Source organism: Semicossyphus pulcher, unplaced genomic scaffold (genome assembly GCF_022749685.1).
Source record: "Semicossyphus pulcher isolate SPU_LCO1_2020_fin unplaced genomic scaffold, fSemPul1.0.p SCAF_10, whole genome shotgun sequence".
NCBI classification, from domain to species: domain Eukaryota; kingdom Metazoa; phylum Chordata; class Actinopteri; order Labriformes; family Labridae; genus Semicossyphus; species Semicossyphus pulcher.
Genome location: NW_027211604.1, coordinates 15,177,353 through 15,194,279, shown reverse-complemented (window position 1 = coordinate 15,194,279; position 16,927 = coordinate 15,177,353). Strand labels below are relative to the sequence as shown.

General features: G+C 43.7%; 2 protein-coding genes across 4 annotated transcripts; one reads left to right on the top strand and one right to left on the bottom strand.

Moving 5' to 3' along the window:
* Positions 1–2: 2 nt before the first annotated feature.
* On the bottom strand, positions 3–11,422 carry LOC138595327 (von Willebrand factor A domain-containing protein 7-like). Of its 3 annotated transcripts, none has more exons than XM_069666707.1 (17): positions 11,389–11,422; positions 10,306–10,403; positions 9,974–10,164; positions 9,619–9,891; positions 9,430–9,523; positions 9,169–9,303; positions 8,173–8,359; positions 7,899–8,074; positions 7,554–7,666; positions 7,338–7,454; positions 5,752–5,958; positions 5,535–5,667; positions 4,559–4,708; positions 2,940–3,032; positions 2,587–2,858; positions 2,218–2,511; positions 3–2,138 (listed from the first exon to the last, which is right to left on the bottom strand). In XM_069666707.1, exons 3-17 carry the CDS (start codon positions 10,151–10,153, stop codon positions 1,731–1,733), a joined length of 2,832 nt encoding a protein of 943 aa, XP_069522808.1. In that variant the 5' UTR covers positions 10,154–10,164; positions 10,306–10,403; positions 11,389–11,422; the 3' UTR covers positions 3–1,730. The 3 variants fall into 3 exon arrangements, with proteins under 3 accessions (XP_069522808.1, XP_069522801.1, XP_069522817.1); XM_069666700.1 differs by lacking the exon at positions 11,389–11,422 and adding an exon at positions 10,807–10,890; XM_069666716.1 differs by lacking the exon at positions 10,306–10,403 and having other exon boundaries at positions 11,389–11,400.
* Positions 11,423–12,929: 1,507 nt separating this feature from the next.
* Positions 12,930–16,425, top strand: LOC138605816 (protein ABHD15). The gene is made up of 3 exons (XM_069678264.1): positions 12,930–13,670; positions 14,694–14,923; positions 15,687–16,425. Exons 1-3 carry the CDS (start codon positions 12,930–12,932, stop codon positions 16,423–16,425), a joined length of 1,710 nt encoding a protein of 569 aa, XP_069534365.1.
* The last annotated feature ends 502 nt before the right edge of the window (positions 16,426–16,927 follow it).

Sequence of the window (16,927 nt, the reverse complement as noted above, 5' to 3'; positions counted from 1 at the left end):
ATAAACACACATGCAATACCATGAAAGATACACACCAAGAGAGCACACATCCCAACACATGCGTTTGCTCGGTCCTCAGGCAAATCACTGACCAGTTTATTTCAACACGTCTCGCTTAAAACTTTTCAAAATGTAAATAGTGGCAAAGGAAACAGGAGAGGAATTGTTGAACTTGTAGCAAAATGTGAAAAGCAAACGTTGAGTGTTCTGTAAAGGATTCTACATTAGACACATTATGACAACAATAAAAACTGTTTTTTAAAAAACTCTTCTGTCTGTTGTCGCGACAGTTCAGACATGATCTCCTGCCACCTCGAGGTGCCAGACACACCTCGACACAGTGGCCGGATGGGTTTTTCTCTATTAAAATCTGCATGTGCTAATGTGTGGGGATATAAGATGTGCTCAGATGCAAAGGAACAGCAAAGTCTCAAATCTCTGTGTTGGCTCATAAACAAGAAATACATTCACTTAACAGAAACGCTCAAATGGCATCATATCAGGCCCCCTCTGCTAATGACTGTATATAAAGATGGATGACACGTCTGCATCTGCCCTCATTGTACAAAAGTGAAGCCAAAATAGCCCGGTGACGGGCGCTGCCATCTTGCGCTGGTGACGTCATTTGGAGCCAGAGCTGCGCAGTAGACATCGGCGGGTGGAGCCGCCGTAGCCACTTCCGCTAACCAAAACACACACTTATGCTTACCGGGAAAAAACAGCAAGAATCCCACGTGTCTGCGTATTTAACAGCAGAACAGCTTCTTGTGTTGGTCTGAAGCAGACGTTCACAGATATGGAAACTTCAATGACTGTAGTGATTGTTTTAGTTACGTCTCCTCTCACTGTTCCTCCTCTACTCTGCTAATCCGGAACAGATCGGCTGCAGGAGCCGTATTTGTCAACAGAGCTGTCAATCATCCTTTTTACAGCATCAAATAACTAATTAAAACTAAACGTCACAAAAACGAATATGTAAATCAGCATGATAATAACTAACTATAATGACTGAAACCATGTTTGCGAAACATTTACTTGGCGTGTATTTTGATTTTATAGTTCGACTCATGTCCCATCTGTTAACATGGAGGAGGCGGGCTTTTATGACCTATACTGCAGCCAGTCAGCAGGGGGCGCTCCAAATTATTTGGCTTCACTTTTAGGGCGCTGTCATGTCGTCCATCTTTTATACAGTCTATTATATAAAACAGTAATAAGCCTCATTAAAGCTATGCAACCAGTGATACATGCTCATAGACAGGAGAGCAGTTAGAGAGATAAAGCTGCATTAATCATTGTAGCCACCAGGAGGCTGTTAAGGCTAGCTAAGCCTTAAAGTGCTAACATACCCGTATAAACAAACAATTCCTTACTTTACTCCATATTGTACTTTCTGCATCTGTTTTGTCACAACAAAAGGACAGCACAAAGTCTAAGACACCCACGTGTCGTTGGGCATGTAGCGTTCAGCAGACTTCTGCATAGGCCTGCACCAAAGCCCGAACATGGTCGGTGCCTGCCTTTCAGACGTGGACCGACTGAGCTGTCCTTAAATAGGTAAATTCTGCAAATTGTGTTGATAAGAACTGTAAGACTGAACCCTGAAATGCACTGTAAAACAACAATGAGCTAAAAGCTTAGCATTGTGGTTTGCCCCCGTAGGTAACCCTTTATAAATCAAACTGTCTATTTATTCAGTGTTTTTTTATAAAAGCAGCTTTGACATGGAGTCACTGGACGCCCATTTCTGTCAGTATACTGAGCCCTAATACCACTATGCTTAGACAGAGGAGAGGGGACTGTGTGACTTTGTTGGACCCAGACATAGGAGCTGATGAACTTTCCCTGAAAGTGTAGAAACAGGTGCCTACATTACCCTCCCGATCCGCCACCAGCAGCTCCATATCAGGCGAACAGCAAGATGAGGTGTACAACACCATCGTTATGTTCTCATTTCCAGCTGCAGGGTTGGTGTTCAAGGTCCCGTTGCCATTCACGAGGCGAACGTGATCGACACCCGTCCCGTCGGCTCCATCAGTCACCCGCACAAAGACCGTCCACGTCGTCAAGCTGCAGCTTTCAGAGCAGTTAGACTGCAGTCTGAGCAGCTGACACTCCGGCTGAATGAAATCTGTCACCTATGAGGAAGAAAAAGTGGATTTCGTCAGCTGAGTCAGAATTGTACCTATAAATGCTACTCTTCAATGTGAGCATTACCGGGTTAATGACTGTGAAACGCAGCACGACATAGTTTGTATCTTCGCCCCCTGGAGCCTCGGCCTCAATGGTCAGGGTGACATCAGTGCCAGAGGGGGTTTTACGAGGTGCTGAGATGGTCACGTTACCCATAGCACTCTTTCCACTTTCCAGGAATAAACTGGTTGGAAATGTTGAGGCGTAACGTTGGTTGTTAGTCGCTCGTATGGTGAAGTTTCCCCCTCTGCCATGGGCCATCACAGAGAAAGGCACAGAGAACGGTGCTCCTGGTACTAAGATGTTGTTTGAATCAGCCTAAACACAGAGGAAACCAGGTCAGAGTTATGTCTGATGTTCCTCTGACACAGTGACAGTCAGAAGGTTACTCACAGTAATAGTCAGATTGGAGGATCTGAACTTGATTCGTGATTGTCTTTGGAAGACTTTTGAAGCTCCGGAGGTAAAACTTTTATCTTCCCCCTTCACCCGAACCCCAAACTCCACTGACGGCATCCTGTCCACATGAACTAAGAAGTTTCCACTCCCCTGCGGCTCCACGACTCCTGTTACCTCCTCTGAACCAGATGATTCGACCAGAGCGACTTCTGTCACTGTGGCGGTGTCGCTCCCCGACAGAGACACCAACAAGCTACCGTTGACACCTTCAGAGGAAAATACATAGTCTGACTTGACGATAACATAAGAATATCATCAGCATATAGCATTGTTTCAGTTGCCTTTACCTGTTCTTGGACGAGCGTCAAGACCATCAAATCCTTCGAACGGGCCCTGCAACTCCTCCACAAATTCAAACAGGAAGTCAATGGGACTCTGACCTGCAAGTGAAAGACGGTAAATGCACATGCCACACGTCCTTTCCTTCTTGTGTTGTAAGTTTATAGCTGTAGAAAATGCTACAGACAATGTTGGGGGTAACGCGTTACAAAGTTATCCGTACCCAGAATTGTTTTTTGATGTAGCAACAAACGTACATGTTACTTTTGCAAGTAATCCGTTATTTTGTTACTTTGTGTAAAAAGTAATCCGTGACTTTTCCTTTTGTCACCACAAAAAAATAAAATCCCCAAAGCACTGTTTCTGTTTCTCTCCTACTTCTTAGCAGATAGCTGCGTACCAGCGGAAGATAAACCAACAGTTGTGTCAGTGCGCATGCGTTGCTAACTAGTTCAACTAGCGAGATGGCAGCAAGGACAGCGTTTACTTCATGTAGTTTTGGATGAAAGGGACAAGAACAACATCACGGTGAAATGTAAGCTGTGCCTGGAGGGTAAGAGCACACAGCTCCGCAATACTGGTGTGGCGACAAAGAGCACATGTTGTATTGTTGTCACTGAAACAGCTGTGCCTAAAACTGTATGCCTCTGCCCAGTTCACTGTCAGATTGTTAGCATAATAAAAAACTGTAAAGGTTATATTGTGTCTGTCATTACAGATTATGGGCTGTAAACGAGGCTCTGCAATGACAGTAGAGTCAATACATTCAAAGGTAGACGTACAGTAGGCTACACGCCGTCCTGACGATATAACCAACATGTGTAACGAGTCGCTTATGGGGTTTTGGTGACGCTAAAGTAATCGTACACTTTACCTTTCTCAGGAGGTAAGGCAGAAACGTAAGGAGTTACTTTTAAAAGTAACGTTACCAAACACTGGCAACAGAGAACACTGACATGCTGCTATTCTACACAGCCAGGTATTAGCTCATTAGTCAGGCTGATGCAGACGTCAAACCAATGGAAAACCAAAAACGGTCCAAATATCTTGAGTTGAGATTCTTTAGTAATCAATAATCGACAAAATGAATGATTTCACCAAAATAATTGATTTCACTCGACTTTTAGCTTTCACATGTTTTTAAAAAAATGATGGAAGAAGCCACGCTAGCAGGTCTGTGATTCCATCTAAATGTCAGCCTGCTAACATGCTAGTAACTAGTTAGCCTGTGTTGTTACTGAAGCCACTTGTTTTTGTCTACTCCCTTCCTGTGATGTTATAAGCCTTGCTTTGAGTGTCTCTTTTCTTTAAGGCCAGTGAAATTTTCTTTAAAGACTCTTCAACTGATGGTATTTCGAAGAGAATCCTCTTGGTTATTTTGGCTTCCATACAGCCGTAACTATAAGTGTGATCACAAGTGGGGTATCCTGCTATCCTGGTACTTTCCTGCTCACGAGCAACACATGAGAGAGGGAAAGGCACGCTCACAGATCCAAAGCAAAACAAAGATATTTTGGACAAAAAGTGATGAATGTTGACACTTGTAACTGAAGATAAATAATTAGACATGTAATTAACAAATAAATATTTTCATTGTGATCAAATTCAATGTAAGAGGGGCTCTCACCTAACACCTTGACAGTGTAGGGATTAGTTGACACCATTCTTATTTCCCATAATCCAACTAGTTTTTGCAGCCGCAGAGCCTGGAAGTTTCCCGCTGACCGGGAGGACGTAATCAATGATCCTGTTGTGTCCGTGCTGGCCTGAGATTCACCTTCAAACAGAAAGACAATAAAAACACGTGTATGAAGGAAGGTTTAAAAAAGTATTGAACAAAAGCAAATAACTGCAAACAAATACTTGAATGCACGATTGGTTGCTTTATTACCCCCTCTTTGTTGATTCCTGTTGTAAACAAAAGCTTCTGTTGGCTCCTTTTTCCAGCCATCTTTTTCACTTTGCAAAAATGCAAGAAATTCTAAAATCGATTTCTCAGTGAACAAATAATAATATTTGCTTTTTATTGATCAAAGCAACCCCATTGATATAAATGTATCCATCCATCCATCATCTATACCGCTTATCCTGTTCAGGGCCTCGGGGGTGGAGCCAATCAAAGCTGTCATTGGGCGACAGGCGGGACAGACCGCCTGTCAATCACTGGGCTGACACATAGAGACAGACAACCTTTCATGCTCACACTCACACCTACGGGCAATTTAAGAGTCATCAATTAACCTGTTGAGCATGTCTTTGTACTGTGGGAGGAAGCCGGAGTACCCACGACAACGTGACACTCCACTCAGAAAGGCCCCCTACGTCCCAACCGGGACTCGAACTAGGAAACTTCTAGCTGTAAGGTGACAGCGCTAACCACTGCACCACCGTGCGGCCGGAGTTGAATTTCTTTCAGTCCAAAATGTAAAAGTTACAAAACTTGTAAGAAAAGTATAAATGTGTTGCAGGGGAAAGTAAAGATTGCAAATGTTCTGCAAACATATTGTGATGACTCAACATTAAGGTCATGATGTACTGATGCTTTAGTAAAACAAACCATGCCTGAGCTGTGGTGTTCATAAAGAGAAAAGAGTTGGTGTTACCTGTGGGGTTGGTGACAGTGAAGGTGACGGAGCGGCCGGTGATGTAAACTGTCAGGTTTATTATCGTCTCATCTACTATAAAAGAGAACACGTCCTCCTTCCCCGGGCTCCGGGCTGCCTGCAGCAGTGTCACCTGGAAGATTTCATTAAAGCGATGACACAGCTGAAATCTTTGACCTCGCATAACTAACAAGAAGTAACATGTCTGTGATATTACCAGCGAGGAGTTCAAAGTGTCTGTGAGGATGCTGACGGCCGCTGGGAGCTCACTATTTGTGACTTCAACAGACAGACCTCCTGAAGCCTGAGCCAGCTCTATGTACAGCTCAGCGTCTGCTTCTGCTATCCTGCTGTGCTGCTGCTGCCTGCCATCGCTGCGTCTCCTACGATTGGTCAATACTGAGTCAGAAATCATGAAGTTCACCTGGACAGAAAGAAGTGGATTAAAAACTATATTATACCTGTTTTAACCCTTATTGTGAATGAAAGGTACCAACTAAAGATCATTTGTTTGTTTTTTTGTCTTAAAAATACAGAAAATTATTAAGAAATTATCAAAACTGTAGTCGTCTCTTTTTGTGTCAATCAACTAGTGTCTTCAATGCTCTATAATGTTCCCACAATGTGACTTCTCGTCAGGCTCAGAGAAGTAAAACAGACTCAGATTTGTGTTACTGAAATAACCTAAATAGTCGGTATGGAGTTGAAGGAGCAGTTCGCCCCTAGAAAAAGCCACAGTCAAAGCTGGTGTTCTCTGTAATCGATAGAGGCAATTACATTTGAAATTGGCACCATAGCTGTGGAGAAAGTTGTACAAACAGCTCGTGGTTTCGCCCATTCTACATTCCTACAACACCCAGCGTGCATTGCGCCCCTCCCTCTGAAAGGATCGGCCCAGCGAGAGACGCTGGAGTGAAATACTACCGTTTTCCAGTCAAGGACATTGATCGCTGCAGGCAATGGCTCAGAGCGGGACAGAATCAGAAGTACAACGAGAATATATGGATGGTCTACAAAATATGTTGTTTAGAAAGCTTCCTGGTCTCCACCAGATGACGCGTTTCATGTAGTACGTAGGAGGTTTTCCAGGGCCCATTGTAGAAGCAAATCCAAAAGTTTCATTTGCTGTTTAGCTGAATCTTGTAGGCGGGACCTATGCTGAAAGATGTATGACACGTCTCAGTGGATGTTGCCAAGCTGTCACCCCGATCGAGACTGGCCAATAGAGACGAGTCTCTAAGCCTCGGTCCCGCCCACGAGACTCAGCTCAACAGCAAGCAAAACGTTGATACATGGATTGCATTGATACATTTCTAACATTTTTTTATTTGAAATAAAACATTTATTTTATTTTTTTTAATTTTTTTTATTGCAGTGTCGACAGTTTTGCTCGTTTGATTGCATGATAAAGAAAAAATAAACTCCATGACTCAAAGAAAGGATGAGATTTTTAGTTGAAACCACCACTTCATGTACAGGACAAAATCAGCAAAGAGAGAAGAGGTTCAGCTTTGTCCACAGGGGGCGCCAAAATCAACACAAACTGAAACTTCCTCACAGCAGCTTTAAGCAAGATTTCCAGTCTCTCCCTCTGCTCTGTCATTGCCACCGCTGCCCTGCACCAGTACAGTGCTCTTACTTTCAGCACCACCACCACCCCAGCTTCCACCTGCAGGCCGTGACTAGGAGGGGTTTCAGATATTATCTCCTCAAATTTCTGTATGTAAAATAAATCTGCGAGGAGTGATGTTGCAATAAACATTTCAAACAAATCTAAACGGGCACATTAGATGAGACACTCACCACAGAGTGTGTCCGCTCTATGAGTGCGATCACTGAGCTCCTCAGCTGTTTGTCTTTAGCCGGAGCATCAGTAAAGAGGAAGATCTCAGAATTTGATGGAGCTCCTCTTAAAGCCAGCTGAGAACAAGAGAGAATGCAACATCAAGGATAGTTTCAACTGTTTACTCCTTAACAAGCTCTATGTGTCCGATTGTTATGTAGTTAACATCACTGCACCTGAAGTCCTGAAAGACTCAATTCCTCCTGATCTCCTCCGCCGGTTGTAGATAGTGAGCTTAGAATACTCTTGAGGACTTTGGGGTTTGTAGTTTTTATGAAAGGCCCAAATTCTGGATTTCATGAAGAGACACGAAAAAGATATACAGCATATATTTTTATTCAGTGTATTGTTCTTGATCATCAGATCAGGGTGACACATAAAGATCTGCTGACTTAATATTTTGGAACCATTTCAAACACCAAGACGAATCTTGTTCTTGAAACGAATAATAAGGAACAGGCGTCTTTTAAAAAGCAAAGAGATGGAGATGTGACAGATTCATAGCGTCTTTAAGGTCCTACCTGGATCATTGAAAGGCACCAGAACGAACGCTGCAGGCTCGTTCTCTGTTCCCACTTCACTGTCGATAATAGAGGAAACGACGTTCCTCACTGCTTCTATGTCGTCGCTCATGCTTTTCGTGGTGTCGATGATGAAGCAAAGATCTTTACTGGAGCCTTTGGAGAGTCCCACCATCCTGAGGGTAGCAGAGAGGTAAATAACTTGAGGGATGAACACTCCTTGTCTCTGCCTCCCAACAGTACATAACTGAAACATGCATGATGGGTTTCATACTGTAGGAAGGGTCGGTCACCGGCAGCCGCTCGGATCTCCTCTAGCAGCTCACTGGATGCAGCGATGGCCATGTTAGCTGCAGCCGTGTGGAGGTGTCCGTGGTTGGAGCCAAAAGTGTCCTTGTTGATTCCGCCTTTAGGATCGATGGTGCTCGTTTGGTCGACTCCTCCTCCATGGCTGCATTTTCCTTTGCAACAAATAGCAGGACAGAAAGATGAGAAGTATTTGAATGATGAATATTTGCTGATAATATTTATTATTTCTAGACCATTGTGATCTATTCGTGAAAGTTTTGTTGAAAGTTTTTCATCTTCTTAAAGAGGGGGTATTATGCTGTTTCACATTTTAAGACATGTATATAATGTTACAGTGTTGGATGTCCAGACTAAATGTGGGTGAAGTTTCAAATCTGTAGGTAAAAGTATGTTGGAGTAATCCCCAGGCTTCTCAGCTCACTCTGCAGGCTGCTGTGAAAGCCAGGTTTCACACTGTTATTTCTACATGCTGCACTTTGTGACGTCACAAAGTGCAGCTGACCAATCAGAAGAAAGTAGGCTTGTAGGGGCGTGGTATCTTAAAGGGACAGAGCTGACTGAGTCGTTTCAGGCAGAGGCTGTATGAGGGCCTGCGCAGAGCACCAGTGTGAGGAGTTTTTTTTTTACTGTAAATTATGCTAAGCTACACCACAGGTATCACAGAGTGAAATATGAAGCTTGTAATTAGCATAACACCCCCCTTTTTAATGTTTGAAAACCATGAACGCACTACTATGATGACGTGTCCATGAATAAATACACTCAAGCTGAAAATGTCAGATAAAGGATTACCCATGATTGATTAACACTCCCGACTGCACTTGGAATGCAAATCAGAAATGTTGTGAACGCGACTGAATTTGAGCTTCAATAAAATCCTACCTTACAGTTGGAACCTCAGGTAATCACAGTAACAGTGTCATAAAGGTTCTGCAGCACTGGTGTCTGAATGGATCATTACCTGCTGGTTTGGTTGAGCTTAAAGGCACAACACCAAAGTACCCAGAGGTCAGGATCTGCTCCTCTATGATGTCCTCCAGGATGTTGTTCCTGCAGTCGTCTCCGTCACAGCTGCGACACGTCGCCCTGCTCTCATCTGTGGAAGTGGAACAGATTTAATATGTTTTCTTCCGGAGAATGAAATTATCTTCCAAACAGCATTCCTCATCAGGGTTACCCTCTGTTTGTTACCACACAGACAGACATCTAATCATCTCTTTACCTGCTATGTTCCCGATGCTGGTGTCTGATCGGAGCAGATTGGAGTTTGGGAATTTGTTCCCCAGCTCCACCCAGTTACTGTGACTGTAGAAGTCCTAACAGAAAAATAAAAGAACATAAACTTTAATAATCCATCCTTAAAATAGTTAAAGACAACATTAGAAAGGCTTTTAAAGATAGTGATAAATACCTGTAAAGGATGGAAAATCTCTCCCAGTTGCTGCCTCGCTGCCTCATAGTTTTCCTGCTCGTTGCTGGCTTTGATCGCCTCGATCCCCGCTGTGATGATGCTCCGTCCTTCTACAAACATTTCTTCATCAAAGTGGAAGCTTGCATTAAGAGCATGACGGAGGTCCACCCTTACATTCCTCAGGATGATGAATGTGATGGCTTGCCGGAAATCCTTGGAGGATTTCGGTGCACCGCAGGCTACAGCAACGCTCTCTGCAGTGAAAGGCTCGGCCTACACACGCACAGGGTCATATTTTACCAACAATACTGAAAGACTTGCACCCATTAATGGTATTATAGAGGGGAATTCTTACAGGGAGGAAGAAGTCTGCCCCCTCTGCTTTGGCCAGATCTCGGCACACCTGCACTGTGACATTTAAAATGGCTCTCTCTGTGATTTCCAGGTGATTCAGGGCGTCTCCAGGTAAAATCGCAAAGCCCTGAGCTCCAGTGTGCAGGAGCACGAGACACAGCGCTGCCAACACCAGAGACATGACTCCTCAATCTGTACAAGTGTTTGAGGAAGACATTTATGTTAGTCCAGTTTTTACACAGTACTTACTGGTCCTATAATCTCTACTTACAGATATATAGAAATAGATGTATATAGAAATGAAGAATCTGTAGGCAGGGATGTGGATTTTACTTATGGCAAGTCTGGTTTCTTTTTGTGGTACGCTTGTAGTCCGAGTAATATTGACCAATCCTGTATCAGCAGGCCGCAGCGTATGCAGGAAAAACAGTCTGTGTGGAGAGCAAAAGCAGGCTGAACGTAATCCAGCGTAATGACATCCCGGCTCCCATCAGCGTCATCTGACAACGATTTACCTTCTTGTAAATCTCTATAAACAGACATCTGCATGCTAACAGCTACAGTCACAGAGGCCGTTCAGCGTTTAGGCTTCCTGACTTTCTCAAATGCATCAGAAATGATCGATCCGACGGGAATTTTAAAAGTAGTTTTCTTCTCCTGTTGAGGACAGACCTGACAAAGCTTCATTTGTACATTTTACAAATCTGCATCATGATGTTGTTCTTCCAGCGAACTTAAGACCTGTTAATTAAAGTATATTACAAGAAAATATGTTTCTTTTTTAGGTTCATACCGCTGTTGTTTCACAGTATTTACAGTGAAACTGAGACTCACCAGAAACCAGATGAACGGGCGCTCCTCCGGGAGATTTAATGCAGCATTTATTTTGATCTGAACACACGGTCGCTTCTCAAGTTGTTAACTGGAATGTAAACAACGTAGCATGCGGAAAAGGAAGTCTTGGCTAGAAGTCGTTTATCACTAATCGCTGGCTAAACCGGACACGCCCAACATGTTCACTGTTGTCCCCACAGTCTATGACGTCTCAGAGGATAGCCGAATGAACAGATGAGACTCTCAAACTCTGGTCATAAAGCATTTTCTGTTACACTAAAATACCTGTAAACAGAATAAATCTGTTTAAACCTTAAGTGCAATAACTGCAACAATAAGCTCACACCTCATTACAACAACACACAGTACACACAGCCTCCCCACATGGCTCCAGCACGAGAACTGCTTCTATCCAGACTTTCTCCTTCTTACATGAGAATGTATTTTTATGTTTGCCACTTACGGGCTGTAAAACATACATTATTGTCGAGGACACTTTAGTTAATGTTCAGCATAATGTGAAAGCAATCTAATCTATATCTTTCAAGCATTACTTAAAGTCATGTTCAAAGTGTACTGTACCTTTCGTCTTGATGCTGTCGCCTGCACTTTGTCATAATTGTGGCAACAGCAGCTTTAGAGGGCGGCACAGCCTGGGCGGGGTCAGGCAGGACGAGTTTGTCCTGAAAAAAAAAAGTAGTCATTTGGCTAAAATGTCTTTATATGAATTCTGATGACTCATTTAGTTTTTTCTGTTAAACTTGTGATGAGCCTTGACTGTAAGTTAGACCCGGCAAAGTCTGACACGTGTACTCTGCATGTCCTGTGTGGGTGCAAGACCAAAACCTGCTGGTCGTTGGTACGTGTTTTGAAAGACTACATTCTTCCTAACAAAAAGAAATCTGATTAGCAAGAGATATTACAAAACACAGTCACGTGACTGAAAGCAGACACTGCAGACAGGGACTGGACGGACGCTGATTGTAGAAGCAAACCAAGAAGCTTGTGTTGTCCTTAATAATCAGACTGACAGCGCCTGATACTTATGACACATTCAGTAGCAATGTGATACATTAGCTTGCTTGTCGTCACACTGGTTGTTCAGTCTTCCATTCAACTGCCTTCACTGTGTTTTCAGCATCAACATTACAGTGCTGTTAGAGGTCATCTGCAGTAACTATGATAGCAGGATGGTTAGCTTAGCAGCTAGGGAAATAAAAGTTATATGACAAAATAAAAGTTAGTTTCTAAACGCTTATTAAAGGTTCTATTCGTATAAATAAAAAATATTGTGACTGTTGTTGCACAACTTCTTTCATCTGTTGCCACCTGTCTGACCTGTTTATCTTTAATGATGTTTGTTGTGTGCATGAGTAACCAAACTGGTTTATAACTGATTGAGAAAATATTTCATCATCACAAACTCTGTGCTCAGTGGAGGTGATATAAGGAAGTGCATGATTTGAGTGCCATGGTCCTGCCTGTGAGTGAGGAGGGGCGAGGGACATGTAAGGAGAGTCAGAGAAGCTCCTTCTTCCTCCACTAGAGGGCACTGCATTGATATCACACCCAGAAGGTTCAATAAAGGAGTCTTTTTTTGCTCTCTACTAATCACCAAAGTTTAGCTCAGAGATGGAAAGACGCAGATAAAACATGGCCCTGTGTCCCCTCCCCCTTATCATAGATCCATTTGCAGGTAAATTAGGGGAAGAATGCACAAGAAATACCTGTCGACATGGAACAAGGTCAAAGACTATGACCCCGTTTACATTAATGGGACAGATTTATGTGTGTTTACTCCGTTTCTCTCTGAGCGTATGCTTGCAGTAAATGATTTATGGAGGGAGGAGAAAAGGGCGAAGGGTAGAGGAGCAGCAGGAGTTAAGAGAGAACAATTTACATGACCCGGTCTTTTCATTAGTTCTCCTTTATTGCGTTTTTTTTTTAACTTTTATATAGTTTTCTGAACAAACTGAAGAATGAACATCTGTCAACTAATCCGGACTGGCCAGTAAGGTAACGAGGCAGGAGTTTTTAGAACATAGGGCTCAGATGTTACTGAGGAAATCCCAGCAGATCTTCACAGAGGAATCACTGGATCTTTGGAACAATAATCTGTACCAATGGCATCTCTTGTATGGGATTATGTGTTCTGCCTGCTCCCCTCCCTGCTCCTCCTGCTGCTGTCTCAGGCTCTGTGCTGGCCCAGGGTACACTGTTGGACACGACTGGCTGTCAGGGCTGCAGCCTGGAGACTCTGGGTCATAATTTGCCTGATCCTGGAGCTGCCACTCGACAGGAATACAACAAAATGGACCAAAGAGGCCGGATCAGCAGGGACGGATATTTTGTCAGGGTCAGGTCAGGCCTCAGACGGTCCCAGACTCATCTGTAAACCAACTGCGTTGGCCAAATATCTGCTCCGTCACTGCGGCTCTCTGGCCAGGCCGACACTGGCCTCGTGGCCCAGAGGAGACCCCCATCTCCAGACTCTGTCCAGCCAGCTGTGGGGACCACACGGAGACACGTTACAGTTCACTAGAGACCACCTGTTGTTGAAGGATGGGGGGATTGTTGCTCTGGACTGGGCGGTGGGAACCAGACTGGCAGAGAGGAGGAGGTGGGAGGGGAGGAAGGAGCACCAACCAGGGGGGAAGATGCTGGGCTGCTTTACTGCGACGCCTCCCGTCCTCCTCCTCATCCCTCAATTCTGGGGAGGGATGACCCCCCACCTAAAGGTGCTGTGCCATCAGGCCATTCGTCAGGGCTTCTATGTGGTGGTGTTTCACCCTCGAGGCACTGCGGGGTGCCCGCTGACCACAGCACGACTCACTGAGTTTGGAGACCCGGCTGATCTCGAGCAGGTATTTTATATAATTTACACCAGATTAACCAGATTTGCTTCGGGATGAGTTCACTAATTACCCTTTTTTTGATGTTGGTGCAAGATTTAATTTATTGTGACCATTTTAATCATGTGCAGAAACAATCAGTTGATTTATTGGACAGAAAATTTAAAGTAAGAGTTTTTGATTAATTATTTTAGGTCATTTAATTTGTAAAAATGTCAAATATCTAATGGACAAACCCCACTTTTTCCAAACATGAGGATTTGCTGTTTTTTCAGTTTTTGATGATAAATAAGTTTGCTTGACAAAATAGGAAACTTGGATGCAAATTTTTGCCAAATTTAGTTTCGGCAAAAAAAAAAAAAATCAACAGATTTACTGATAATTAAATAATATAAGATTTCTTGATACAAAAATAATAGCCTACAGCAATGCTAACAAATGTGTGAGGCTGTATTGTAGCACAGTGTTGTTGAACGAAATGCTTTAAAAGTTAGCATGCTAAAAAAACATTAAAAAAGTTAGCATGCTAAAAAAAAAAACTTTAAAAAAGTTAGCATGCTAAAAAAACATTTAAAAAGTTGGCATGCTAAAAAAAAACTTTTAAAAAGTGAACATGCTAAAAAAACATTTAAAAAGTTAGCATGCTAAAAAAATTATCATGCTAACATTCTCACAGTGACAAGTAGTGTCATTTACACAGCTTTTAGCATGCTAGTATTAACTTTTTATTGCTAAAAACAAGTTGGCCTACAGCTGAAGTGGATGCAAATGTCAACAGTTTTGTAAGCATTTGTTCATGAAATAAAGAACTGGAGAAATTTGACCGCATTGTGGCACTAAGCTGAGAAGTTGTGGGGTAGAATTAGGATTCCTCCTCTAGGGAACATGACAGTTATAACATAATTTCATTGCATATATTCAGGACCAAATTAATGGGCCAACTGACTAATATTTCCACCCTCAGAGCTAGTCCCTTAGCTTGACTAAAATGGAAATGTACCTGGCAGTGAGGATACCGATGTCTTCCTATTTCAGGCAGTAGCTTATGTCCACAGCAGCCACCCGTCCTCTGCGCTGTTTGCAGTGAGCGAGGGTTCAGGCTCGGGGGTTCTTCTTTCCTACTTGGGGGAGAGTGGATCAAGTTGTTCCCTGACCGCGGCCGCAGCCATCTCACCTGTTCTCCTGGGCCAGCAGTGGTTTGAAACGGCCGTGCCTCCTATTTACCGCTGGGGGGCTTTGTTCAAAAGAAAAATGCAGCTCAGAAGGTGAGAGACAAACATGGAAACAAAAGTGGTCACAGTTTTTAAATATGAAGGCAATTCACCCTATTCACACAGCGGCCATTTTGCTCTGTTTCCACACACTCTTTTGGAGGGAAACTTAAATGCTGTTATCATGTCGGACTGCTATGTCCTTTAAACGCAGGAAACTGATCCTTCCTGATTGATCAGAAACTAAAAGGACCATAGAGTGATAATCCAGAGCAACATTGAGATTCGAAGGGTTAACATATTTAGAAACGTCTAAGTTACTATTATACAGCTAGCATTAGCATATAACCACTTTATAGCTAACATTATTGTTTGCTACTGTTACATGACAGTTTTACTTCCAGGCTTGAAAAATGATTTCAAAATCAGTTGTGATGTTGAAGAATGAACTTACGCCTCTTTGTTGTATCCTGTAAAACATTTATAGGTAATGCTAGCTAGGAAGCGGTTGAATGTTAACGTTAGCTGTCGCCTTACAGTCGCTAATGGGTTATCAAATATGTTGTTTTAATTTAAAATATGGCACAATGTCACTTCAGATTTTCACTTGTTGGCTTTTAGCTGCTGATCAATCAAGTAGTGATGACAGTTAATAATGTTCATCCAATTCATTATGTTCATACCATGGCAGTACGACATACAGCATTTGAGCTTCCCACTCTGAGCGGGACATCAGAGCAAAATGGCCGACGTGAATATGTTCAATGGGGTCAGAATTCTAAACAAATGTTTACTCTCCACGTGATTCTGTCATCAGATATGCAGGTTCCTTCAGAGGGCTGCTGGATGTGGATCAGGCCCTCAGCTGCTCCTCCCTCAGAGACTTTGAGGAAACTCTCTCCTGCTCCTCAGCCCAGCTTCAGCAGACGGCCTCCAGTCCTCCGGTATTCTCTCCAAGTTCTGGACTCAGCTCAGGATCTTCCTCCCTGCGTGGTCTGTCCCCCTCGGTGGCCTGGGCGCTGGGTGAAAGAGCTTACCCCCCCAAGGACTGGGACAGCTACTGGGAGAGGAACGAGCCGCTGAGAGATGCAGACGAGGTCGCAGTCCCAGTGCTCTGTATCTGCAGCCGGGACGACCCACTCCTCCCACCGGCCTCCTCATTGCCCCTTCCTCTTTTCCAGAGCAATCCTTACTTCCTGCTGGCGCTGACAGACGGAGGAGGACACTGCGGGTTCACTCTGCAGGGCCGAGATGAGGTGCAGGGAGGGAGGAGTGGATACAATGAGGCGGAGGACGACAACTGGAGTCATAACGCGGTTCTGGAGTTCTTCAGAGTGGTGGCGGATTTCCTGAAAAGGGAGGAAAGGGAAAGTGGAATCTACATGAGTCCGCCAGATTATAGTCAGGCTGTGCAGTGGAGCAGGAGCAGCAATATGGCTCCCACTCGACGGAGGAGAGCCACTGTGGTGCGGAGACAAAGGCTGCAGGCACCTGAGGAGAGCACATTGGAGGCAGAGGAGGAGAGCTTCACCTGGAAGAGGTCGTACACACGCTGAGGAGGAGACGATGAAGGAGGAGAACTCAAGGGACAAATTAATATCTTTGGACAGTATTTTTACTTTTCTTTGCTAGTTACATCTCAAGCTGGAATTTTAAGATAAAAGGACAAACAACTACAACGGCAATGTATCTGCTGGCTGCTTTAAAGAGGGGGTATTATGCTGTTTCACATTTTAAGACGTATATAATTTTACAGTGTTGGATGTCCAGATTAAACGTGTTTCAAATCTGTAGGTAAAAGTATGTTGGAGTAATCCCCAGGCTTCTCAGCTCAGTCTGCAGGCTGCTGTGAACACCAGGTTTCACACTGTTTTTTCTACACGCTGCACTTTGTGACGTCACAAAGTGCAGCCTCGGCAGGCTTCAGAGAGCTGGCCAATCAGAAGAAAGTGGGCTTGTAGAGGCGGGGTTTCTTAAAGGGACAGAGCTGACTGCGTCGTTTCAGGCAGAGGTTGTAAGAGGGCCTGCACAGAGCGAAAAATGTGTTTGTTTAAACTG